The 25,608-nt window shown below is 37.0% G+C and overlaps 4 protein-coding genes across 8 annotated transcripts; 2 read left to right on the top strand and 2 right to left on the bottom strand.

The window, feature by feature from the left end:
• Nucleotides 1–493: 493 nt before the first annotated feature.
• On the bottom strand, nt 494–9,032 carry LOC117374899 (TOM1-like protein 2). Of its 5 annotated transcripts, XM_033971106.2 has the most exons (16): nt 8,940–9,032; nt 7,741–7,825; nt 7,096–7,174; nt 6,483–6,632; nt 6,131–6,265; nt 5,901–6,053; nt 5,715–5,831; nt 5,210–5,343; nt 5,035–5,077; nt 4,755–4,923; nt 4,539–4,653; nt 4,281–4,356; nt 3,994–4,062; nt 2,567–2,626; nt 2,112–2,148; nt 496–2,023 (listed from the first exon to the last, which is right to left on the bottom strand). In XM_033971106.2, exons 1-16 carry the CDS (start codon nt 8,989–8,991, stop codon nt 1,893–1,895), a joined length of 1,605 nt encoding a protein of 534 aa, XP_033826997.1. In that variant the 5' UTR covers nt 8,992–9,032; the 3' UTR covers nt 496–1,892. The 5 variants fall into 5 exon arrangements, with proteins under 5 accessions (XP_033826998.1, XP_033827000.1, XP_033826997.1 ...); XM_033971107.2 differs by lacking the exon at nt 3,994–4,062 and having other exon boundaries at nt 494–2,023; nt 8,940–9,022; XM_055223457.1 differs by lacking the exon at nt 7,741–7,825 and having other exon boundaries at nt 522–2,023; nt 8,940–9,016.
• Nucleotides 9,033–9,486: 454 nt separating this feature from the next.
• Nucleotides 9,487–11,862, top strand: drc3 (dynein regulatory complex subunit 3). The gene is made up of 12 exons (XM_055223940.1): nt 9,487–9,634; nt 9,706–9,822; nt 9,897–10,063; nt 10,144–10,290; nt 10,384–10,503; nt 10,577–10,680; nt 10,755–10,938; nt 11,023–11,130; nt 11,193–11,263; nt 11,350–11,473; nt 11,548–11,679; nt 11,761–11,862. Exons 1-12 carry the CDS (start codon nt 9,487–9,489, stop codon nt 11,860–11,862), a joined length of 1,524 nt encoding a protein of 507 aa, XP_055079915.1.
• A 503-nt stretch (nt 11,863–12,365) lies between these two features.
• Nucleotides 12,366–17,205, top strand: gid4 (GID complex subunit 4 homolog). The gene is made up of 10 exons (XM_033970982.2): nt 12,366–12,603; nt 12,920–12,979; nt 13,134–13,241; nt 13,315–13,416; nt 13,497–13,627; nt 13,713–13,774; nt 15,962–16,096; nt 16,173–16,283; nt 16,382–16,499; nt 16,572–17,205. Exons 1-10 carry the CDS (start codon nt 12,415–12,417, stop codon nt 17,203–17,205), a joined length of 1,650 nt encoding a protein of 549 aa, XP_033826873.2. The 5' UTR covers nt 12,366–12,414.
• Nucleotides 17,206–17,272: 67 nt separating this feature from the next.
• Nucleotides 17,273–25,430, bottom strand: tbl3 (transducin beta like 3). Its single transcript, XM_033971257.2, has 23 exons — nt 25,272–25,430; nt 25,090–25,141; nt 24,919–25,014; nt 24,792–24,839; nt 24,561–24,702; nt 24,388–24,472; nt 24,078–24,248; nt 23,886–23,961; nt 23,717–23,813; nt 23,421–23,638; nt 23,199–23,340; nt 22,933–22,991; nt 22,729–22,835; nt 22,514–22,649; nt 22,142–22,381; nt 21,991–22,061; nt 21,535–21,691; nt 21,387–21,445; nt 20,708–20,811; nt 18,832–18,903; nt 18,597–18,755; nt 18,421–18,514; nt 17,273–18,106 (listed from the first exon to the last, which is right to left on the bottom strand). Exons 1-23 carry the CDS (start codon nt 25,301–25,303, stop codon nt 17,758–17,760), a joined length of 2,766 nt encoding a protein of 921 aa, XP_033827148.1. The 5' UTR covers nt 25,304–25,430; the 3' UTR covers nt 17,273–17,757.
• Nucleotides 25,431–25,608: the final 178 nt, after the last annotated feature.

Below are 25,608 nucleotides of genomic sequence, written 5' to 3'. Positions count from 1 at the left end.
CATAGGCCCTGCTGATTACATCATATGTTTCTCTCCCTCTCTTTCCTAAAGCTAAAAGCTCTTGCATGCCCATCACATCACTTTGAGGCAGCAGCAACAAAAATAAACATCCGTCATGAAAATATTGAACATACTGTTGTTGCTAGTTTTTTAGTCGGAAGATTATTTTATAAAGAGTGAATAAACAATGTCAACATAGAAAACTTATTTATAGCAAATTAAAGTGAAGATATTGATCAGTGATTTACACATTACTAGTTAAGTAATTTCCCTTGTGGATCATTAAACTGTCTGTTATGTTGTCGCACATTAAACTGTCAAAAAGGCTTTGCAACAGGCTAGAAGTAAGGAAAATGTAAGGATTATTGCACTACAAAAATAAGACATAATAAACATCAGTTTTATAATGACAGTCGTGAAACTGTGAAACTTGAGGGCAGGTTGCGTCATCTAGGAGATAGTTCATTTGAACAACACAAAATAACACAAGAGTTTAAGATGCTAGTGTTTTATTTGTGACACGTGTGCTGAGTCAGACAGAACTCAGACTACCAGCTGTCAGCACGTTTTCTGTTTTGTCAATTAAAATTAAACATTCAGCAGCTTTAGTTAAATTGACACATATAAAACAATGGTTGCATGGACCCTTAAACTTGATCAAGAAGCACTTGGGGAACGCTGTCTTGTATCACTGCGGTTACTTTTATAACTAGCTTTAAATTATATGTGTTAAATGTGAAACACTTACACCAAAATAAAATATTAATTGGGAATGAGGTGAATGTACACAATATCAACTTAAATCATTTTAAATAAAGTGATTTGTCAAGACTTCAGTTATATACTGCACTGCCATAAATCACAGATGAAATCTAACTGCTGAAAAGTAAATGGCTGGGCAAAAACACACTCAATTGTGCTTTCTTTCTGCATCTTTTAAATTGAATGTTTTGTGCACAAACTTATAAAAACATAAGCAATAAACAATACATCAATGATTTGTATTTGCATCAAATGATATGTTGTAACCTTTGATAAATGCATTATGTGGGGCTGAAACAAAAAGAATCTGCATAGAGTATGAACCAATACATTACATGGATAGGCTTAAGTCCTTTTTAAATACAATCAACAGTTACAATAATGCAGTAATTTAAAAAAAATGTGCAAAATTAAGCTAGTCAAAGTCTATTTTCCACACATGTTAACAAAATGAAAACTATTTTTAAAATACTAATGTGTTACCCTTTAAGTGCAAAGATGTTTCTAACATGGAGAAGGAACCTGTCATTAATTGTCTCTAAAGCTTTAAGTTTCTTTGGAGCATACATTTTAAACACGATAAGAAGCATTTCAATAAGAAATGTTCAATGTCCCTTTGCCATAGACTTCGCTTTATCCCTTCAATAAAGGAATATTGAAATACACAGTATAACTTCCAAGTTAGCAAATTTAATTTGCCAAAGTTAGTCATATAAAACATCTTGCAATTTGATACAAACCCATAGGCTACCGTAAGCATAAACTTGTTAAGTTAAATATTTATAAAATATTAATATTTGCACAGTCTGACCACTAACCAAAAAACATATGAGCTGTATATGGTGAAAACCACCACAATCCATCACACATGCAATAGTGTTTGCATACTTTCACTTCATGGCCATTTTATAGTTTTGGCAGTAACTCACTTTAATGCCAAACTATTAACAGAATGGTTTCTTTGGCAGTTAGTTTCAAATGCCATTATAGGAAAATAATACATCCATACACATAGTAAACAAGCTATGACAAGTGTAAATACTGGAGACATTGATATGACTTGATAGATTACTGCTTGTCATTAATTGAATGGGAGCAAAAACTTTAGACACCATAGGGAGATTAGGACTCTACAAGGCAAAGAAGGCATCTTCGGTGTGCTCTGCCTTCTTACGTGATCCACTGGGAGCAAGGTGAGCTCTTGTGGGAGATGGCATAGAATCTGCTGCCTTTGCTCTTTCTTCAAGGAACTTATCAAACTCTGAAAAACATTGGTTCCAGAAATAAGAAGAAATACTGTCAAGCATATGTTTGGGTAGCTATGTTTTATCTTAAGCTTAGGCTTGTACCTTCACTGGTGACACCTTCTTCAACCCGGTCACCTTTCTAAAGAACAAACATTTAAAGATAAACAATAAAACATAAGTTTTACAAGTTGTGAGTTTCACATTTTCAAAGGATTAGAAAGAGAAACATCACAGAGAACATTAAAGTTGTGTGAAGAACCTAACCAGTGTGCTGGAATACTCAAACATGTATTTGATAATACAATTATTTATGATCATTATCATTAAAATATTTAGTATGAACTAAGACTGTCAAAAGTAATTATTTAATTATAAATTATCAGTAAAATATAAACTTGTACATTAGTATATTAGTTGGAGTTTAATTGTTGTTCCCAACATAAATGATGAGTGACAAAAACGCAAAATATGTTTTTAATATAGCATGAGATAAAAGGCACAACTGAAGCTTGGAAAAGAATAAACCAGAAAGGGTAGGTAAATGAAATAGGCCTCACCACATCAGCACAGAGCCACTCCTCTATGTCATCCATGACAGAGGACTGTGACACTGGGATCTATGAACCAAAACCATCAGGGAGAAACAAGCCACAAGAAAAAGAAAATCACAACAATGAAAATAAAATCTGCATAAGAAAAACAAGGAAATCATAAAATATGTAAATTAAAATACTAGCATGAACATGCCAATTTGCCCATTTTACCTTTTCAAAATGGTTCAGTTATTTACATAATTAGAAAATTACTGAACTGACCTAATGGAAAAAGCTATTTTCTATTTATTTCTAAACCACAGGTTCCCTCAATCTTGTAGTCCCAGACAATAATTATAGACTGAATCCACCAAACGTTCCTTCCGTTTCTTCTTGCTTACAAGATAAGGCTGTTAGTCTACAAAGGGTAGACTGCATAACCAGGTTTCCAACAGACTAATGTTACAGGTGCCTTGTTTCATTACTTACTTGCACATGTTTGGTGGTTTCAGCAAAAATAATATACTTGTATATGTATACTTTGTATACTATGTACAAAGAGATACTATGTATACTGACATACTGAAGAGATCCTATGTATACTGACACTACTCTGATAATGTGGCTAGTTTGATGGAATGGTTAGCAGATGTGTTGTTAGTTCAATATTGTTGAATGTTTTGTTAATGCACTGTAAATATCTGCTTCTTCCACAAAGTGTGACTGTTATTCTATGTATTCTTTATTTAACCAGTAAACTCTGAGTTTGAAACCTCTTTTACAGGAGAGTCCTGACCCCACATAACACCCTATTATATACGTTTTAGTGGTAGGGGAAATTGGAGCACTCGGAGGTTACCCTCTGCAGACAGGGAGAACATGCAAACTTCACACAGAAAATCTTATGAGACTGAAGCCAACCACTGCAGCACTCTGTCTCACCAGCACAGGGCACTTTGGTGTTGGCAGACCTGGTATGGTCATAGGGCTAATTGAGCAATGAGGTGTAATCATTTATTTATGTTTTGTCAGGAAATAGTATTAGACTTTTTGAAAGTATATTAGTTTAAATGATGTGCCTCATGAATGTTCATTAACATGCTGTCTCAAGTACAAAAAATACATTGAAAATTGAAGCATAAGTTTATTACACATAGTATATTATGTCACACAATGATTAGCTATTTTAGTGTATTATATTTACTATTAAGCAATAAGTGATGGTATATAGGTGGTTATGGACATGAATCAGCAGTCCTGCATTAACTACAGGACAGATAACAAAAGTGCATGAGCTCTACTGGAGTAAGTGATGGGCATGTTAATGGGCAGGAGTGAGCTCAATATGAATGGTGTGTTATGCTGGATAGATGAATCTAAGGAGCTAAACGCATGTGAGGTGGTGACCATGTGAGAGGGGCAGGAGGACACTCTGAGAATGGAGTCCTCACCATTCCTTGGGTAATAAGCCAGCTGTCTATGGGCAGCTCCTGATCTGCTGCTGGGTTATCAACACTCAGCTGAATCAACAACAGAATAACACCTTATACCACATCATAGCCCACAGTGCAGAGACACAGAAGAAGTCAAAGATGCATGACATAATGGAAGAAAATAATGTGTGAAATAAGTATATGGGATATTAAATCAATCAAGAGAAAGAGGGAGTAAAAGTACATAAATGTATGGTAATTGTGCAGTATTGTAAGGAGGGCCGATGTTTATTGCTGATACTCACCCCTCCGGTGTTTTGTTGTCTTACATCCAGTGCTGAAGCCAGGCTACCCAAAGCTTGCGGGTCTTCATATGTTACACTAGGAAACAAAGGTGAAGTACATTAGAGTTTAATAAAATCAGAACAACATTACTATACTTTAGTTTGTTGGCTTCAACTCTTTTTGCACTGCATTTGTTTTTCCTTCAAAGATCATTTACAAGTGCATAACATTTATTGTATGATGTTATTATGATAGTTGTATGATATAATAAAACTTACTTTTTGCGTTGCTCTGCCAGAGAACTACTCCTGGTCTGGGCAAACATATCAAAGTCATCTTGATTGTGACCTGAGAGAGATGACAATGTTGCACTGACAGTCCCTGCCCCAACCTCTGAAAGACAGTAAAGAGCAATACGACAGATAAGCACTATAAAGTAAAGTAAAATTACATATAAAATAGGCACAATAAATAAAAAAGTAAAGCAGACACACCCAAACCAGCGAGTGCAGACGAGAGCATTGTGGAGCCATTATGGGCTGGTGAGGCAGAAACCCCAGCACTGGACAGGGGAGGAGGGCTGGAAGTGATCCTGGGAGTGACTACAGCAGGAGAACCTGGTCCAAGGTCTATAAGGTTGTCATCTGTGACCTCACTTAGCATCTTAAGAGCAAAAGTTTTACAAAATTTAATATATTGAAGCTTGAAATGTACAGCATTGTAAAAGATGCAATGAAAAACTAAATTTTACAGTTTAATTCTAAAGAAACATACTCCGTTATTTTGCGAAGCTCTACCCAATCTGACCCTTTCATATCTGTTAAAAAGAAATCAACACTCAATTACTACAGTATTAGTTTGTTGGTTTGTTTTACTAAAATCATTCAAGTAAATATCAGGTGTGCCAAATTTTGAGACAACATACAACCAATTAAAAAATGTGAGGTACCTCTCATAACGAAGGAAAATGTTGTTGAGGTCGTCATTGACATGTAGCAGCTCCTCAGTAACCTCCTCATTGGAAACTCTCGAAATCAGCTCTACCACTCTTTGCTGCATAGCTCTGCAAGTCCTATTTAGTTCCTAAAATATATTGGATAACTAAATGTTATTACCAGTAGGTCATCCAGAAAATATGCAATGCAATCAAACACATGATTCTGACTGGCTAATAGTTTTTCTACCCTTGGGTTGGTGCTTATTCAGAAAGAAAGATACGACAACTATTGGCTATTGGCTAAGCAATGTCCCAATTTTACAGCAATTAGAGTACTAACAGAATGAACATTTGAGCATGCCCAGAGTGTGTGTCTACCTACTCAAATAGATTTTGAGGTAAATGATAGATTAATTAGTGAAGGGAAAGTATTAATCTTAGATAGGTGCAATTTCTGTCCCAGTCAGACCTTTGTACCACTGACTATTTTTGTTTGTTGTGTTGTTTGGTCTCTCACCTGAAGCAGTTCAAGATCTGAAGCATCTTCCTGTCCAGGGACAAGCTCTGTTAGCATCTCTGACATGACTTTGACATTCCCCCTGACAATGTCCAACTCACTACGTAGCCTGGCAATCTGAAACCACACATTTAGTTCAAAAGAAGAAGGCTACATCTTTATATCTTGACAGTAGCGACATCTTGCCTGTTCTGGTGTTGCAATGATGGCTCCTTGTCCACTGGTCATGTTGTGCGTCTGGGAGGCACGCACAACTGCTGGTGCAGGTTTGGGAGGGGTGGCGGCAGGAGCAGCAGGGGCCAAATATTTAAGCATGCCAGGGTCCACTTCAGGAGTACCCTGTGGAAATAAAAATGGTAAAAGCAATGTCTAACAAAAATGAAAGATTCAGAAGATGCTCCAGTTCAACTGTTTACCCTCTGTGGTGTGTGGATTGGGGATAGAGCATCAAGATCTGCCATGGGAAACTCCACACCTTTTCTCTTTAGTTCTTCATAAATGTGGACTACTCCAGTAAGATCGGGACTACTCCTGAAGGCATCGGCCCAAGCCTGACAAGTCACAAACCTTAATCATGATTACTGAAACAACTAAATATTAAACTTAACTACAAATACTGTCCATTCCATGTAGACCTATTACAGTCACCTCACAATATCAAGTCCACTTAAGGACTCATATTTTGTTAATTAAAACACCTAAACATTTTCAAGGACTAGGCCAACAGAGGCTATCCAAAAGAGGATAAGGTGATTACCCGAAACCAACCTGGATGAGAGATAGCACTTTGTCTTGTACAATGGTCGGAGGATTTGACTTTGGTGACAAGATCCTGACCATAACACCATCTATGAAGTCTCTGTTTGCTACCTGAGCATGGAACCTATGGCCACAGTTCTTCACACATGTCTCCAACACCTGTCGAGACAAAAAAACATAACCAGTGAGCAATAAACAGGTCAGACACTACATCAGATTAGAGCCTTGAGTTCAGATGTATACATACTACATACACTATCAAAACAATAATTCAGACTGTGCAATTAATCACATTTTAATCTGATGGTCAATGATATGCTTGGGTCATTCTAACTGAGGCTATAGCCAATGAGCTTTCAGTAAAAGCATGTGGTTGGCCTATTTTTTTTATGCTGAATGTCAATGATTAAAGTGTGTATTGTTTATTATATTTCTTTATGTATTATTATTATTGTTTAAGACAAAATATAACCAAGATCATTCAATATGAAGAAAAAAAAGATTAACCCAATGTAACCTAAGCTGAATGGTGATTAATTATTTGGTATATCACCAAGCCCTACATTAAACATAACTAAATTAAAAGGTGTTTCTTATTATAGTTTGAAAACAAACTCCCTACCGTCAGGGCCAGCATAACTTCTCTGTAGTTTTTATTCCCACTCAGTCTCTTTTTCAGTGCTCGCATTGCATCTTTTGGGCTGGAGGAAAAAGAACAGATATTATATACCAGAAATGACATTCATCTGAGAAGGTCATGGCATCTTGAGTTTGTTTCTTTTTCTAGTTGTTGTCTGAGCCTCAGATTATGTATTCAGTTTTCCTGACACTAATTATACTCGGCAATGGGTAGACTACGTTTCAAATTGTTTAAATCACCACATGTTTTTTGTTAACAGTGAAATGTATTGCATTCGCAATAAACACACAACTGAATAGTCATGCAAAATGTTCAGCCCTCCAGTACTTTCCTCCATAATAACGGCTGTGTATAATGAACTACTGTTGCATACCAAAACAATGGGTGTGTGGTGTGGAAGGACAAGGAATGCAGAAGGTATGTAGAGAAAAGAGCTTTTCAACGATATATATATATATATATTTATTTTATTTTATTTATTTTTTTATTTTTTTTATTTTTATTTACAAGACCAACAATTGGCACACACCTCCACACTAAAATACATGTGAAGCACTCATCATTTTAGGACACTTAATTTATATCAGCTAATGCTAAATTTGTTCTACTCTAATCTTCATAACTTACCCCTCATCAGTCTCATTAATGATGTCACAAATTTCCATGTTTAGAGTCCAGTCCTCATTTTGGAGACCTCCATCAGTGGCTCTTTCTGCAGAATATATGTAAAGGCATATGTGAGTTATCAAATAGAGATAAGGGAGGCCAGACCTTCAGTGCACATTTACTAGCTGACTGTTAGGACAGCAACACTGCTGTCCCATTTGGTACTCTGGGATAAAACATAGATGTTCCTGGACTAACTGTTTCACATGTTTGGTACTATTAAGCTTCATCAGGAATATCCCATGTAATCAGCTCAGCTGGATTGTCAGATCAAGGCCAATCACAGTATAAGAGGCAAAAGGTCTAATCTTCCCTGTGAACAAGTCAAATGATATTGGAGCTGCTGAATGCAAACAAACAGTGCATTCACTGATTGTGTTCTCTATGTCATCTCATGAGAAATGACACTGGATAAATGACAGCTAGTCACATGATGGGCTGGCAGTGGGCCAGATGTACCATGCTGTGCCAACAGAGCCAATGTCACCAACTTCGGTTTTCTCTCAAGTTAATAACCTAACAATCCACTGTACTATACTAAGCAAGTATGATAGCAAAGATACAAAAGAGTGACAAAATATCTTTCAATTATGTAAATGTATGTTGAGTGAATGAGGAGGGTTGCTGTGACAGCTTGAAATCACAGGCTATAATTGATGTGGAGAGTAAATCTCGTCTCTTCGAAACAATGTTTATAATGTACAGGAATAGGATATTGCTATAAATTAAGTAAACCATGCATCAATTGGTAATTCAGGCTAGATTATAAATGAGGAAAAGGCAAAGGTGCCAATATAATGTAAATGTTGGGTTAACAGTTGGTTAGCTCAACTTAATCAACAAAGCAACTTATTATTATCCAACATGAATCAACTGCGCAATCTGCACTCTTGAAATATTGAATGTACATCCTTGTAAACGTGAATCTAACTTAAGGTTTTTATATCGCATGATATTAGGGGATCTTGGGCGAAGGAGAGGTTATAGCCTGCTATATAGCACCATTAGCAAGTTAGCATTAGCTCCAAGATCATTCCAAGTTGATGACGTTTTCTGAGATGATGTCCGATACTTTTTCTTATCCGCAACTTTTGTGCTCCTGTGTAGTCACGTTAAGATGCATCTTGTGAAATTCAGTCATTTTTATCCTGAAAACTTACCGATACATTGTCCGACTGGAGTACTGTATGGATTGCCGAGTAAGAACTCCATTTTAACAACAAACAATCCGCCCGCTCTGAGGGATGCCTGACAGAGGCTAAAGGCTCAGCCCGCCCACACAGTCTCATGTCTTATTCTCGTCCATTTAATGTGTGTTAGGAACGTTTCACATGGATCAAAATGTACTTAACAGGCCTATTTTAGAACTAGTGTCGAAATGAAAGCGTGCAAGTGGTACTCACAAAACACTCTTTTTTTCCTGACAATAAATATTGACAGTGTACCTTTTAAATTAGCATTTCAACTTTTTTTCTTTTAATGAAAGTTCTTTAAAGCGCAAAGTGTAAAGTAGACAGACTTTAGTGAACGTACCATGTTGCCTAGTAACAAGGCGTAAACAAAACTGTACACGCGCGGAATTCATGGATCTGTTAAAATAACGGCGCTCCGTGTCGTAGATTAGATAACGTACTTCATTTAAGAGAAACAAGAAAACCAAATTCTTAGTTAAACTCCTATAGCTAAGGTATAAAGATCAAGTGCACAATGTGCGGCAAAGGAGGAAAGGTTTATATTACGGAGGACATGTTGCGTGCCATTGTAGTCGAACAAAGTAAAAAAGGTCCAACGGGACGAAACCAAGTGGAGCAGTTGGAGTTTTGTGAGGTTCAAAAACTTGACCTGGGATCTAGACGTAAGACATTTCAATGTCATAAGTATGTGTTTATTTATGATAACTAAATGATTAAATGCTTATGAGTGCAGATATCTCAAGGATTGAGCGCTTGTGGGAATTTACATCTTTAACAACTCTTCACCTGAATAACAACAACATACAGAAGATGGAGGGCCTGAGTCGTCTAACAACTTTGAAATGTTTAAGTAAGATAACATTACTTGGAATACAATTTAGCATATATTTCACGTAAAATGTAATACAAATATATTTAATGCAGATCTGTCATTTAACAACATTGTGAAAATTGAGGGCCTGGAATCTCTCAAGAAACTAGAGGAGCTAAATTTGTCAGATAACAGAATTACAGTTCTGGAAAACATGGATTCCCTTGAGAAACTTGTTTCTTTTAACATGGCCAATAACGTCTTGAAGAATCTAAGACAAGTAAATCATATTTTTGACTACACTTTATACTAGTATACCCTTATCAGACTGTACTAATAAAATATTTTGTCACAACACAGGTGTGTTGTCTCAAGAAATTAAAAAATCTATTCACTCTTAACTTTTGTGGAAACCCCTTAAGCGAAGAGGAAAATTACAAATTGTTCATAATTGCTTTCTTTCCAAATGTAAAGTACCTTGACTACAGATATGTCAACAGTGAAATTGTGAGTACTTTGATCATTTTATTTTATTACTCTGTTATAGTTGAATTAAGACATTACATACCACTCCTAACATGTTAATGTATATCTACTCAGAAAAAACAAGCATCTGTCAAATTCAATATTGAGCTTGAGAAACTCTCTCAGGAAGATTTGGAGAGAGAGAAAAAAACAGAGGCACTGAAAGCACAACAAGCTGAGCTACAAACGCATGTGGTACTTGCTTTGGTCCATATTGTCAGGGGCTTCAAAGTTCAAAGTAATATTTTTCACTATTTATATATTTCAGGATGCCTTTGTAGAATCATTGAATGGGTCTTTTCTTTTTGAACACATGTTCAAAGATGATCCATTGGAAAACAAGCTGCAAAGTGTACCAGAAATAGCAGCTCAACAGGATCCATATCCTTCATTAATAATTAATTTGAATTTTATTTTTGCAAATATTAAGTCTGATTCCTTAACTTATTATTTACATTCAAGCAGAAGATGACAGAGCTGTGTGTGCAGCTGTTTGAAACAGGCTTAGTGGAGCATAGGCGAAGGCAAGCAGAGGTGAATTCATTCTTCACTAGTCACAGTCTGACCACAGCAGATATAATGCAGAAAGAAACTAAGTTATTAGGGGAATTTGAAAAGTACTTCAAAGAGGTAAACAATTTAACATTTTCTAGTTAGACAGTATTAACTGTGTGCTCTAATGTTATATCTGTTTTGTGTATCATTTGTTTCAAGTTGAAAAAAGAATCAGCAGCAACATCACAGACTGATCACACAGATGAGTTAACTAAACTGCAAAAACATTTACTTACACTTGAGTTCAAACTAATAAGTCAGATAGAGGTAGGTGTATGTTAACCTTAAAATATATCTGTACATACTCTGTATTAAAACTGTTGTTGTAGATGATGATCAAAAAACTGGATGTGGTCTTATCGGAAATGATTGGCACCTTCAGTGAAACTGCTCAAGAAATATATCCTTTTTTTTCAAATAGATTTTCTGAATTAGAACCTGCATTTAATTGTATATATATTTTTGTTTTCATTAACCTATCTATACATTTGCACAATGTCGAGAACTGGAGGATAAATATCATGAAAAAATGCAGGGGATTGTCACTTCAACTATTGAGAAAGTATCAAGGCACCATGGTGTGGAAGATTTGTCTGATGATGTGAAAATGGTATATTTTTGGTACAATTTTCCTATTATATTTCTGATAAAAATAGGGTATTAACACAATTTGTATTTTTCAAGGTGTTTTTAGACAAAGAAACAGTGATGGGAGCATTGACTACAGCTCATGAAAACCACCTCCTCATCATCCGAGACAGAGAAAATCAGATGATCACCCGTGCCAATGCGTGGAAAAGCAGACTCATCAAAAAAGTATGTTTGACATAACAGATATAATTAATCATCATTGATTGAATCACTCAATAATACTTTTTCTAAATACATTATTTTCAGCTCCAGGAAAAAGAAATCCAGCGAAATAGAAAGGTCCTTTCCCATATTACCACATGTGTGGACCACTATGATGAAGAGTTGCACAAATTATTTAGTAGATGAACATATTATTTCATTTCTATAACACAAAACTAATAAAGCAGACCCTGAGAAACAAAAATACAAGTTTATATATAATAATCTCCTCCTCACCCTCTGCGGGTGGTCTCATCCCCTCTTTTTCCATGCTTGGGACCTCTACCAGAGGCCGGGGAGCCTGCTTCTGTGCAGTATCTTTGCTGTCCCTAGTACTGCACTTTTCTGGACTGAGGAAAGTATATGTATATATGTATATGTGTGTGTATGTGTGTGTGTGTATATATATATATATATATATATATATATATATATATATATATATATATATATATATATATATATATATATATATATATATATATATATATATATATATATATATATACTGGCACATGCGTATACCTCAGTTCAAATACATGTCCCATAATGCTTTTCGAAACATCGTCCAATAAGCTTCTAGCTCTGGTCGAGCTCCAGTTTTCAGCCAATGAAATGACATGAGCCCGTGAGCTAAAATATCGGTCAAAGTTTTTAGTGCATGCGGCTGTGGCTAACGAAGACAGTTTTGCGCAAATCATGCCTGTCCCAGTAGAAACTCATGGCTTTCCCGGTACGGCCTGTCCGTCCTCGGCATTTCTTGACCCGCCTGCTCCGATCAACGCTCACCAGCCCGGGGTCAGCGCCTCTCTGCTGTACAGCGGCTCACGGTTTCAGGGTCACCAAAAGAGTAAAGGAAACGCCTATGACGTGGAGGTTGATTTGCAGGTATATTTTTCATCACCTGTATGTTGATGTATGTTTAGTGTAATGACATTTTGATTCATCCATTGTAATAAAGCTGCAGTGGAGCATGAAGCAGTGCTACGTTAGCCTGGCACACATAGCTTACATTCTTGTTGACCCAGTTTATAGATAACTAGGTGGTTTGGTAAACTAAAGAAAAACTTTAAAATCACTTTGTCTAGGTCTGATAAAATATAGTAAAAACATTGATTATCAATCCAACATTAAGATTTTTGTTTTTGCCTAAAATGTGAAGCCCTCTATTCTTTCAAGTGTAAAATATGTTTGCTAAATGCAGCATGTGTCCATGGAGGACTCTTATGTGTGTGGATATCTGAAGATCAAAGGGCTGACAGAGGTAAGCATATGTGTTTCAACTGTATACTGGTGTCATTATGCAACAGGAGATCAGCCAAACAGGGCAGCCAGAAATATGCACGGAGATTTCTTCTAGCTTTTATGTTGACTGTATGTAATCCTACATAAATTTGAACCGTCTTCTACTTCTCAAGGAATATCCCACTCTCACAACATTTTTTGCTGGGGAAATAATCAGTCCAAAAAAGCCGTTTTTAACAAGAAAGTGGGATGCGGATGAAGATGTTGACAGAAAACACTGGGTTTGTGCTGTATTACCAGTGGCATTGTTACTTTTGTTGCAAATATCAATCTTTATTTACTTTTCCCATTCAGGGCAAGTTTCAGCCTTTTTACAAGTATGCCAAAACCTTTAATAGTGATGGCTTTGACTATGACGCACTGGAAAAGAGTGATTATATTTTTATGCGGTGGAAGGTAAGGCAGTTGTGTGTTACTCTACTTATCTAGTGCCTTGTTTTCTGAACTTTGGCCTCTCCCCTTTTGACACCTTGAAGGAGCAGTTTCTAGTTCCAGACCACACCATAAAGGACATCAGTGGTGCATCTTTTGCAGGTTTCTACTACATTTGCTTTCAGAAATCTACAGCCACTATCGAGGGGTATTATTACCATAGGAGTTCTGAATGGTAAATTTTTAAAAGGGAAAAAAATAATAATAATCACAATTTTTCTTACCTTATGTGTTGCTTGCATTACTTTTTATATTTTCAGGTACCAGTCTTTAAATTTAAACATCATTCAAGAACATAGTACACCTATCTTTGAATTCCGGTGACACTATCATGAGATGCTTTGAGATGGGGACATTTTAAACTACCCTGTAGTCTCAGGAAATGTAAAACAGGAATTGACCGAGGGCCTTTATAAAGCCAGGTGTCAAACTGTTTTTTCTCCACTGTGAAGAGACAGCACAGATGAATGTGAAAGGACACAAGAAGATGAATGGCTTGATTTTTCTGTTTTCAAATTGGTCTCGAATTTTAATGTTTTTATTTAATTTTCTTTTTTTATTATTATTTTGTCAGTCTCCATTTAAACACAAAAATCAAAGGAGACAGACAGGGTTTTTTTTTTTTTTTTTATTCTTTTAAGGTGCCTTGAAGCATGATATGAAAGCAGTGCCCTGAAAGCTGTGATCATTTGGAATTATATGCTGTTCTTTTTTATGTCCAGACATGCTTTTTGAAATTAATACATGTTAATTACTTAATATGTACTGGTACTGCAGTTCTACAAGGTGGCAGAGCTTGTCCAGAAATTCCAAATCCTTTTTAAAAAAAATGTCATTTTTATTGTTTTCTATTTCTCTTTACAAAACAAAATGAGTGTATTTTAAGTTATCACAGTTTTGGAATTCAATTATTTTTTGTAAAAAAAAATAAATAAAATACAATAATCAAAATGTAAGCTTAACAATTAAAGGCTGACCAAAGATACTATCTATGTAAAGGGGAAATAAAAATATAAATGCAAGTTCAGTCATGCTTCACTTTGTAAGAAGTAAACTTTTTGTCAATGTTATAAAAAGGTATTTAATAATATTGAAATGGAAAAAAACTGCTTGGATCTATCTTGATGCCAGTATAGAAAGAGTAGGCAAACAACAGGTGAACACTTCTTACAGTTTCAAACTTTTATGTACAATGTTAAACATATGATCTTTTTACTAAAATGCATTTAAAGTGCCATCAGTGAATACAATTAGGGTATTTTTAAATATGCAATGTGAAGAACATGTGGGCATTTTTGATTATGACAAATCTGTGAATTTCTGTAAAAAATAAACATAAAAAAGACTAATAAAGATTTCACTAACATTTTATGTATGCGATTTTATTTCTTCTTGGATACACTCAATTGCAATATTACCACTAGATGTCGCAAATGAGTCTTATAAGTTGTAAAATAAGGAGTTTTGGAAACTACAAAAAGACTCGCCATTGTTATGAATGTGAAGATAAGTGTTGCGTTACAAATATATACTACAGTGTGGATTTCACGGAGAGAGAAGTTACATTACTGAAACACATCCAAATAACTAACTTCCCGCTGTTTAAAATAGAGTTTTTCCGCGTCTGACGCTCAATGCCGCACCTTCTCAGGGCGGCTTATAAATTCACCTGCAGATGCATTTGAAGGACTCTAGTAGTTCAGACTTTCTCAGCTCTGGGTTTAATGGATCCTCAGAGATACCCAATCCGCGTGCGTTTGATCAGCATGATGCACAAGGAACAGAAAAAGGTAGTAGGCCTAACTAGTTATATTAACACAGTTATTTACAAGTGATTATTTGTTTTTCAGATGTACTTGGTGTCTGTGCTTTGGTCCGATCAGAATGAAATTGTGGTGTACAGAACATTTAGAGACTTTCAGAAACTACATGTGAGTAAGTCTCCTATTAGGTCCAGAATTTCAAATTGTTTAGATTTACTTGGCTTTATATTACCAGAAACAAATGAAGAATGCGTTTCCAGCAAGCAAACTGAAACAATCTGAAAGAGTTATTCCAAAATTTCGTTGTAAGTATCCATACTTGCCAACCTGTTGATATCTTTGAAGTTATGCATAGCACTGGACAGGTACAACTATAAATTCATTTCAGACAAAAGAGTGAAGCACAGCGATCAGAAGAAGACTCCAACTAAGTATCTTGTGCGACTCAAGTTTCTACAGACATACTGCAATGAACTACTGAGCTGTGAGCCCAGAGTCTGTCAGTGCACAGACCTAGTCACATTTTTTCATCCAAACGAGCAGGATCTCCAACCAGAGTTTTCTAATAGCAGGTGGGTCATTTCCTAAGTTTATAGAGGCACAACAACATTAACATAATTCTTTAGAAAAATCTGCAAAAGTTTGGCAATTGAAAAAATAATTTTAATTCTATAACTTTACTTTACTGTGACATTGTAGCGTCATAGTGATGCCTTTAGACGAAGACCTAAAAGCTGATTTAGGTGGTGGAAATGTGACAAAACCATTTGTGACAGAGACCTACTGCTGTGTGGCTGCATATGAGACCAAGGACACCAAAAACAAACCATTTAAAGTAGCTGCAGAGGAGAAAGTAGATGTACTGATTAAAGACAAAGCAGGTGAGAAATACACAGGTATTTTAAGTGTTTTTTCTGTACTGTATGCTGTTATGTTGATGAATTTATGTTGGTACAGGGTGGTGGCTTGTAGAAAATGATGAAAAGCGAATGGCTTGGTTTCCTGCTCCTTATCTGGAGAAACTTGAGCATGATGGTGATGATGAAATAGATGGGTCTACAAAACAGGGTAAAACTCCTTCTGTTATGCATAAGTTCAAAACCACCAGGAGATGATGTCCAGTTTCATTTAAAAGGGAATATTTCAATTGTATTTTTAAATTTCAGGAATGCTCTACATAGCAATCAAGAGCTATAAAGCTACCAAAGATGATGAGATTACAGTAAGCATTAGTGCTGTTGTAGAGGTCTTGAAGAAACCAGAAAACGGATGGTGGCTTGTAAGGTAATCGGAAAATAATTCAGTAATATTTTAATAATTTAAGAATCATGTCAATGATTGTGTTTTCTTTCTCAGGTATAAAGAGAAGGCAGGATACATCCCCTCAATTTACCTACGGCCCTACTACCCACATATTTGTTTGACACCTAGTCTTCCAGAGCAACAATATCCACTTAATCTACTGGAAACACCATCATCACGACCATCTTCCCCATGCTTACTGCAGCCAGAAAGCAAAAAGAAGTCACGCTCTCTTAACATCCTACCAGCACTCTTGCCTACCCAACTACCTGTTGTCCCAGCTTCCCATGTTACAAATGGCTCTGTGCATCACCATCCTCCACCAACAATTACCATAGAAAGGGATGACAATGATGAGGGGAGAAGTGTTAACATTTACAGCCATGGAAGCTTTGACAGTGAAAGTGATTTTAGCTTTAGCGATGACCTTAGTTGCTCGTCTGGAAGCTCTTCTTTAAACTTAAGATCCACAGAGGATGGGTCGCGCTTTAGCCACACTCCTCCACCCCCCAGAAGCAATCACCTGAGTCCATCCACTGATGTAAGGATGCTGCCAAGTGTTTCAGACCCCAACCTCTACAAGGGTCTCAAATCACCAAAAGTACCACCCAGGCCACAGCCACAGCAGATTCTGACCCGCTGTACGACCATCACCAGGAAGAATGCAGCCAAGGGGCACAACATATAAAGCGGAACAGTCAGTAGTTAGTAAGATATGACTAGATAGTATTGAAAAGTCTGCAAGGTATCATTTTGGAAAATATTTTACTTCAACATAAACATAAATGTACTGAATGATTTATTAGTTGACTGATTATATATGACTTATGTATGACTCATTATATAATATGAACTTTATAATGTAATTACGTGTTGCTAATTGATAATAGAAACTAGTGTTTATCATCTGTCTGATAAACAAATCAAGAAAATAAACATCTTAAATAAAAGATTATGCATTTATTTAACAAACATTTGTGTTGTTTACAAGGTTTTTGTTCAGCAAATTGTGATGCAGAGCTGGTAAATCAGGGTTAGACAAGGCAGCCAGGCATTAGCTTTGATTCTCACCTGTCATTCACAAATGCATTTTGTTTCCTTTTGACTCAAAGGACAGTTAGTCTTTTAAAACTGTAGGAAAAGATGTTACCCATCTTGCAGGTGATGATCCCAACAGGAACAGCCGAAGGGCTGTAGCATATCAACATAAGATGTAAATATCTGCGTTCAGTTTGTGTTGTCAGCTGGCCAATGTCTGACACTGTGGGTTTGAAAGAATGTTCATCTCTTTAAAGGTTGTGTGATCACTTTCCACTTGTTCCTCATCTTCTGAACTCTCCTCACTTTCACAATGATTCCCATTTGTCTGGGCTCCATTTTGTGTTGTTTTGATGGCAGAAGCTTTGTTTGAGACGCTGACCTCCTCGACCTCCTTATCCTCCACATCTGAAGCACCTTCTTCTATCTCGCTGTCACTGCAATCCCTATTGTCTTCATCACCACTGTCCGATGGCTTTTCTTTGTCAGTTGCAGAGAAATGCTGGGCTGATTCAAGAGGAAAGGTGTCCATGTCTTCATCTTGGTCCAATCTAGAGCACATGTTAAAGTTTAAACTTGGCTTTAAGTATTATTATTATTATTATTATTATTATTATTATTATTATTATTATTATTATTATTATTATTATTATTATTATTAATATTATTATGGTGATTTGTGAAAATGCAGGGGTAGTTTGGTAGCAAAGCAAACAGTAGCTTTTTCTGGTTTTCCATTAAACAACACTGTCCTTGTGTGAATACTGAAGGCCTTGGTTTCATTAATTAGTTACCGTATAGAAAGTTCAAAAGGTATTGTCCAGAATGAATGACTAGTCTAAATAAGAAAAAGATTAAACTATACCTGGCTGGTGCTCCAACCACCCTCATTTTCTGCCACATGTAGTTCAAAAACATGGATGACTGCATCAACTTTCCAATCCTCTGCATGTGTCTTTCTGTGAGAATGAAAATAAATAATATATTAACAAAAACTTGGATTTATTCCATTCATTTGCCCAAGATTTTCTCCCTTCTGACCAGTGTAAGGTATGAGGCCTTCCAGGTGTGCTCTGGTCCCCTGGTACTGCAGCAGCTCCTCAGGGGGCAGGTGAGTGAGTAGGACCTGCAGCACGGCCTGGGCCTGGAGGCAATTCCTGGCATTGGTGTTCCAAACCACACAATATCGCAGCAGTGACTCTGAGTGGACACAACCATTCAATTAAGTTTGTCATCTGTAGTTATAATCGGGAAGGCAGAATTAGTGTGCTTATACCTTTTTGATCTTGGCGAAGTTTCAGCACTGTCTTTTCCAACAACTCTTTACTCTTTTCCGCTTGCCAGATGGCTAAAATGAGACAATACTCAGCTTTTAATATAACTTATTGAGGATTTTCAACAGAATCAGCAATCAGTCTGTGCTTTTAATAACTAAATTTACCTAAAAATGCATTGAAAAAGCTGCAACTATTACATAAGGACTGTGTTTTGAAACTGCACATTGCATTATTGAGAAACAGTACTTCCTGGTTGTCACTGAATGGAACAAGAGTAACAATGGAAGAATTGATTTAGACAATTTCTCAACACTTTTAGCAGGATCAGAACACAAAGACACTGACAGAAGGATAAGCAGATAAGGTAAGACAATGGTATATATTGCAGTTTGTGCCTGATTGATGAGCATATAGACATACAGTGGGGAAAGAAGTATTTAGTCAGCCACCAATTGTGCAAGTTCTCCCACTTAAAAAGATGAGAGGCCTGTAATTTTCATCATAGGTACACTTCAACTATGAGAGACAGAATGGGGAGAAAGAATCTAGGAAATCACATTATAGGATTCTTAATGAATTAATTGGTAAATTCCTCTGTAAAATAAGTATTTGATCACCTACAAACAAGCAAGATTTCTGGCTCTCACAGACATGTAATTTTTAAGAGGCTCCTCTGTCCTCCACTCGTTGCCTGTATTAATGGAACCTGTTTGAACTCATTATCAGTATAAAAGACACCTGTCCACAACCTCAAACAGTCAGACTCCAAACTCCACTATGGCCAAGACCAAAGAGCTGTGACCAAGGACACCAGAAACAAAACTGTAGGCCTTCACCTTGCTGGGAAGAGTGAATCTGCAATAGGTGAGCAGCTTGGTGTGAAGAAATCAATTGTGGGAGCAATTATTAGAAAATGGAAGACATACAACACCACTTATAATGTCCCTCGATCTGGGGCTCTACGCAAGATCTCACCCCGTGGGGTCAAAATGTTCACAAGAACGGTAAACAAAAAACCCCAGGACTTAGAGAATGACCTGCAGAGAGCTGGGACCAAAGAAACAAAGGCTACCATCAGTAACACTACGCTGCCAGGGACTCAAATCCTGCAGTGCCAGACGTGTTCCCCTGCTTAAGCCAGTACATGTCCAGACCCGTCTGAAGTTTGCTAGAGAGCATTTGGATGATCCAGAAAAGGACTGGGAGAATGTCATATGGTCAGATGAAACCAAAATACAACTTTTTGGTAAAAACTCAACTTGTCGTGTTTGGAGGAGAACGAATGCTGAGTTGCATCCAAGGAACACCATACCTGCTGTGAATCATGGGGGGTGGAAACATCATGCTTTGGGGTTGTTTTTCTGCGAAGGGACCTGGATGACTGATCCGTGTAAAGGAAAGAATGAATGGGGCCATGTATGGTGAGATTTTGAGTGAAAACCTCCTTCCATCAGCAAAGGCATTTAAGATGAAATGTGGCTGGGTCTTTCAGCATGACAATGATCCCAACACACCACCCGGGAAACGAAGGAGTGGCTTCCTAAGAAGCATTTCAAAGTCCTGGAGTGGCCTAGCTAGTCTCCAGATCTCAACCCCATAGAAAATCTTTGGAGGAAGTTGAAAGTCTGTGTTGCCCAGCGACAGCCCCAAAACATCACTGCTCTAGAGAAGATCTGCAGGAGGAAAACCTTGTGAAGACTTACAGAACACGTTTGACCTCTGTCATTGCCAAGAAAGGGTATATTCTCATTTTGTCTCTCATAGTTGAAGTGTACCTATAATGAAAATTACAGGCCTCTCTCATCTTTTTAAGTGGGAGAACTTGCACAATTGGTTGCCCCACTGTATATAGCACAACACAGTGAAAAGTCATACCTCTGATAACCATGAGCACAGTGTGAGGTTGGTCCAGAGAGATCGCAAGACCAAGAGCTTTCAGATACTTCTTTTCATGAAGGAGGTTAGACAACTCCTGCTGTCTGTACACACAATGAAAATTAATTATTTAACCTTTATTTAAACAGGTAAGTCATTCTTACTTATTGACCTTATGAGGAAAGGGCTGAACAGGCACTTAATTTTAACTACTCAAAGTGGGCCTAAATATTAAATGTTTCATATGGATGATTTGCTGTATTAGCTTGTAAAACATAAGATGCCCTTTTATTTAAGAAAATAAAGGATTATTTGCATTCAACTTGCATGAAACATAAAAAGGTCTATAACTCACTTAGTTCCATCTATGGGAAACAATGGACCCCTTGGTTATCTGTCAAGCTATTTGTCATCAATAAAAATGTGATCAAAAGAATTTCAACACAAGCCATAAACACAGAAGAGTATTGACATTATCATCCCACCCTAAAATCCGTTTGGTGTTTTTGTACAATGCTCCTAAATCTTTAAGTCAATAAAATTAATTGAATAATGAAATGTTAAGGGTCCTTTGTTCAGCTTTTTTCTGTATCAGTTGAGTAGTAGAAAAATAATTTTGTAAGTGTAAAATCAAAGTGTAATCTATACATTCATCAAAGAAAAATAACTTGAAACTTACTTGAGTATCTGGTTTTCCTGCTTGGCCTGTTCCTCTGCAAGCTCCACATCGGTAACATCCTAAATATCAATCCAGAACAAGATATTGTGTGTTACAACTAACACAAAACTGATAATACGAAACAAAAAGTGTCCAACGGGAACTTTACCAGCCACACACTGATGTTGGAGTCTGCTGACCCAGTCACCATCTTGTTATCCTTACGACTGTTGTGGAGGCCCCAGACTTTGTCTTGATGGGCATCTAGTGTCTTCACACACTCATTGGTTTTTATGGTCCACAGCTTTACCAACCCATCAGAGCCACTGAGAAAAACAGTATATACAAAAAAATATATATTTAAGTGGGATTTAATACAGTGCCATCAACAGCCATAGCAAGTAGAAAATGGGTGCAAATACTATAAAATATCATACAGACTATATCAAAGTTAAAGGAATCAGTTCTAGACATGGTGAATTACAGACAATGAAGATAAAGCTTTTTGGTGGTGTTGAAAATGGTAAAAAGTGTTAATTGTTTGAATCTAATTTGACACACTGTATTGTGACGACACTGCTGGTAAAAACAAGACTAACAAAAACACACTAAATTTTAACTTTACCTGGTGAGCAACTGTGTTCCTCGACTTACAAAGATGACTTTCAACACAGATGCATCATGTCCTTCAAAAGTCTTGAAAACAAAAATCAATTTAAATCAGACTATTTTATCATACATAATACATTTGGATATGACATGGAACCTTAATGCACCTTTAGACAGCTGAAGTCCTGCAGACCCCAGAGCTTGGTGGTCCCATCAGCGGAGGATGTAGCCAGCACCTGATCAACAGGAGAGAAACAAACTGTCCACACACCACGGCGATGACCCCGAAACACTCCTAGGAGAGCTAGGCCTCCATCACCCACCAAAGACCACAACTTAGCAGTGCGGTCCTGTGAGCCAGATGCTAGCAGTTTGTCATTTGGTGACACTGCTACACTGTTTACATCCTGAGAAAAAAAGAAACACTTAAGTGTAAATAAGTGTTTATTCTTGAACATGTTCAATTAGCAGATATTCCAAAAAGCCAATATTTTAAAAATGCAAAAAGAAAATCCAGGATTTACATTCCTTGAATTTACCTTATCATGAGCCTTCTCAGTGGTCCGTGCTGTGAGCTGGTGGATGTCTGTTTCAGTATTAGAAATGTTCTGAGGTAGATCCCACACCTTTACTGTGCAATCCTGACTGCCAGAAACTATGAATGATGCTTTCAATCTGCATAGACAAAATTGTGTTACTTTGTTTTTGTAGGTTTAATTTCAAACTGTCCTTTATTTATGGTTCATATTCTTACTTAGAGAATGTAATGGAGCCTACAGCATTAGTGTGACTCAAGCCATAAGCCACACAGTGCACCTGACCACTGTCACTGTCCATCTGCCAAACACGTACTGAGCGGTCCTGAAAGCAAGCAACTTCATTGTGAAACTTGAGCGGCATGAGCAACTATCCTGAGATGCCAAACTTTCATTGAGCATGATGTTGAGTTAACGCTGACCTTAGCACAACTTGCAAAGAGCAATCCTTTCTTGGAAACATCCAATGAGAGGACTGTATCTAATAAAACATAAAAACAGTGTGTAAACAATATTATTCCAAATTACTCAAAGCTTATCGACATTTATTCATGGGTAATTCTATGACAAAGACATGCCAATTATATATATATATATATATTTATTTATTTATTTTTGTATCACTTTTTTATTCATAGTTTCAACAGAAAAATATAGGCCTATATTTCTACAAGACCTGGTGACTGACCTGTGTGCCCATAAAGGATCTGACAGCTGTTTGTTTGAAGCTCAAATACTTTGAGCTGGCAGCTGTTAGTTGCCACCACAATGTGACTGTCCACTTTCCCCAGAAACTTCACATCCAGCACTTCATCATTGTAGCCCACAAACTGAAAAATAAGAGTTATATCATTGTATAAGTCACACTGCAGAGGCCTTTTCATCTCAATCCAAGGTCAGTAATCAACACCTGCTGTTGTGTGGTCAGAGCGGGCAGTTGGTAGAGCAGTATGTTATGCTCAGCAGTAACTGTAGCAATTCTGGAAGAGGCAGGTAGGTAAAGGAGGTAAGTCAGACTGCGGGGGTCATCCTCCTTTTCTTCATTATCACCAGAAGAGCTGAGAGTAGTGGGGAGAGCCTGGGTGAAGACACAATGGGCTGTGCTGGCTTCCCACACTCTTAAAACACCTATGAAGGAGAATGAAAAATTAATTAATAATAACTAAAGTATACTGGTACTTTGCATTATGAAGGTATGCATTTTACCTTTGCTTCCCGCTGTTATAAAATGCAATCCCTTATTTTTCACACCAATTTCAGAAAAGTCATCTTTTTCAGGTAGCAGTACCACACCCTCCACCGCCTGGAAAATAAACAAGACATTTAATCAAGACCAGCTGACACAAAGCACATTGACACCAATCACAAAGCCTACCTCATACACTGGAATAGTGCGTTTCACTTTTTGGGTTTTCAAGTCCCACACTGTGCAGATATTATCCCTTCCTGAACTGCAATGAACAAAACATAAAATTACAAAATAGAAGACAATTTATCTATTAAAATTAAAAAAATATTTAAAAATTTAAAAATAATTTGAATATTGGTGTGGGTACATTCCCGGTACCTGATCATAGTTTGTCCATCACTGCTGAAACTAAGACCCGTGACAGCACTATAGTGACTCTGCAGCACACACACACACTGACTGGAGCACAGGTCCCACACCCTGATGCCACAGTCCAATGAGGAGGAAAAGAGCTGGAGCTTCTGGGCATCTGGATGAAACTGAACAAGGCTACAAGGAAAGAACAGATATGTCTTTTGTCTTAATTTTCTAAATGAGTATGAGAAAAATGGAAATTCAACATAGTGTATGTTGATGCACCCTTTAATTCAATATAATAATAACAAAGCACTACAACAACTGCACTTACTGAACAACACCTGCTGACCCCTTGAGATTGTGGGTGCAGTATTGCTTTATCACATCCCACAGTTTTATAGTTCCATCACAACCCCCTGCAAATAAAACATGCATTTTAAAAGACGGAAAATGATTTCAACTGTTAATGACCGAAGCAGGTCACGGTTGTGATCATAAAATTACCTGTCGCTAGTAGAGTAGAGGTTGTGTCAAAGGTCATACTGGCAACTGGCACAGTGTGAATAGCCTTCCAGGAGCGAGTGCATTGCGCTTTTCTCCAGTCCCATTGCTTCAAGAGCAGAGCCCTGCTGGCTGTGACTAGCACCTGTTAAGACAGAGAGAGAGGCATGCAAAGTAAATTATTAAAATATTTTTACAACTAAATACAGTAAGACGGGGTAACTTTTTTCCAACCTCATCATCACAGCTGAGAGCAAAGGAAGTTATATCCTCTTGGTCATCCTAAATTAAAGACAGGCATTGGGAATGTTTGCAGTGACAGACATACTGTGCAGTTTGTGAAGATCATTTAATAACTCACGTGCTCAATTCTATGGACAATCTTTCCCGTGCAGATTTCTAACACATTGACATGTGAGCCACTAATGCAAAAAATGTACTGCTCATCTTTGCTGACCTGAAATAAACCAAACAATAAGGCAAGTCCCAGTTTGCATAATCAAATATTTAAATATAGATTTAGACTCTTTACCTGAACCTTTCCACCTTTGTAAAACGGCTCGATCTTACTTAAGACTGAATAGCTGTAAGTAAATAACAATTAATGGAATCGTACACAATATACAGCCAACAGCTCTTAGCGCGTTAGCATCTGAGCTGAGTTAGCTACTAATGTGCAAAGATTAGGCTGCGAGAAAGAGGTTTCACACTTACTTTGTTTTGAACTGAAGATTGGCGTTTGCCATAGTTTAAAGAAGAACTACCAAATAAATATCCGTATTTAGAAAGATATTAATTTCTTTTTCATTCGCACGTTTGCTTCAGTCAACACATCGCACACGTGAGGGTCGTCGCACACGTTTTACGTCACACGAGCGGACAGAGGTGTAATTGGTTACTTCTTACTCATCAAAGACCGTAATCAACGTAAACAACATATTTTATGTGGGGTTTTAAATACAGCCAATGCCCTTTCTTTTATGTAGGGTGTGAAATACAATATGTTATTATTATATTTATTAGATTATCGATATTGATTATATTTTGTAGG

Source organism: Periophthalmus magnuspinnatus, chromosome 8 (assembly GCF_009829125.3).
Source record: "Periophthalmus magnuspinnatus isolate fPerMag1 chromosome 8, fPerMag1.2.pri, whole genome shotgun sequence".
Taxonomy (NCBI): domain Eukaryota; kingdom Metazoa; phylum Chordata; class Actinopteri; order Gobiiformes; family Gobiidae; genus Periophthalmus; species Periophthalmus magnuspinnatus.
The sequence above is the reverse complement of the archived record's forward strand: the minus strand, read 5'-3'. Positions and strand labels throughout refer to the sequence as shown.

What these genes read in the sequence shown, in the direction of transcription:
- LOC117374899 (XM_033971106.2), bottom strand. Translation starts at nt 8,991, where the DNA reads ATGGAGTTCTTACTCGGCAATCCATACAGTACTCCAGTCGGACAATGT. An exon ending in CAATCCACACACCACAGAGG is followed by an intron (nt 6,054 to 6,130) that starts GTAAACAGTTGA and finishes TTATTTCCACAG; the next exon opens with GGTACTCCTGAAGTGGACCC. An exon ending in AGAAGGTGTCACCAGTGAAG is followed by an intron (nt 2,024 to 2,111) that starts GTACAAGCCTAA and finishes AATGTTTTTCAG; the next exon opens with AGTTTGATAAGTTCCTTGAA.
- drc3 (XM_055223940.1), top strand. Translation starts at nt 9,487, where the DNA reads ATGTGCGGCAAAGGAGGAAAGGTTTATATTACGGAGGACATGTTGCGT. An exon ending in AACTAATAAGTCAGATAGAG is followed by an intron (nt 11,131 to 11,192) that starts GTAGGTGTATGT and finishes CTGTTGTTGTAG; the next exon opens with ATGATGATCAAAAAACTGGA. An exon ending in AAAGCAGACTCATCAAAAAA is followed by an intron (nt 11,680 to 11,760) that starts GTATGTTTGACA and finishes CATTATTTTCAG; the next exon opens with CTCCAGGAAAAAGAAATCCA.
- gid4 (XM_033970982.2), top strand. Translation starts at nt 12,415, where the DNA reads ATGCCTGTCCCAGTAGAAACTCATGGCTTTCCCGGTACGGCCTGTCCG. An exon ending in ACTGATTAAAGACAAAGCAG is followed by an intron (nt 16,097 to 16,172) that starts GTGAGAAATACA and finishes ATGTTGGTACAG; the next exon opens with GGTGGTGGCTTGTAGAAAAT. An exon ending in AACGGATGGTGGCTTGTAAG is followed by an intron (nt 16,500 to 16,571) that starts GTAATCGGAAAA and finishes TTTCTTTCTCAG; the next exon opens with GTATAAAGAGAAGGCAGGAT.
- tbl3 (XM_033971257.2), bottom strand. Translation starts at nt 25,303, where the DNA reads ATGGCAAACGCCAATCTTCAGTTCAAAACAAA. An exon ending in GCACTATTCCAGTGTATGAG is followed by an intron (nt 23,814 to 23,885) that starts GTAGGCTTTGTG and finishes TTTATTTTCCAG; the next exon opens with GCGGTGGAGGGTGTGGTACT. An exon ending in GGAACACAGTTGCTCACCAG is followed by an intron (nt 21,692 to 21,990) that starts GTAAAGTTAAAA and finishes TGTTTTTCTCAG; the next exon opens with TGGCTCTGATGGGTTGGTAA.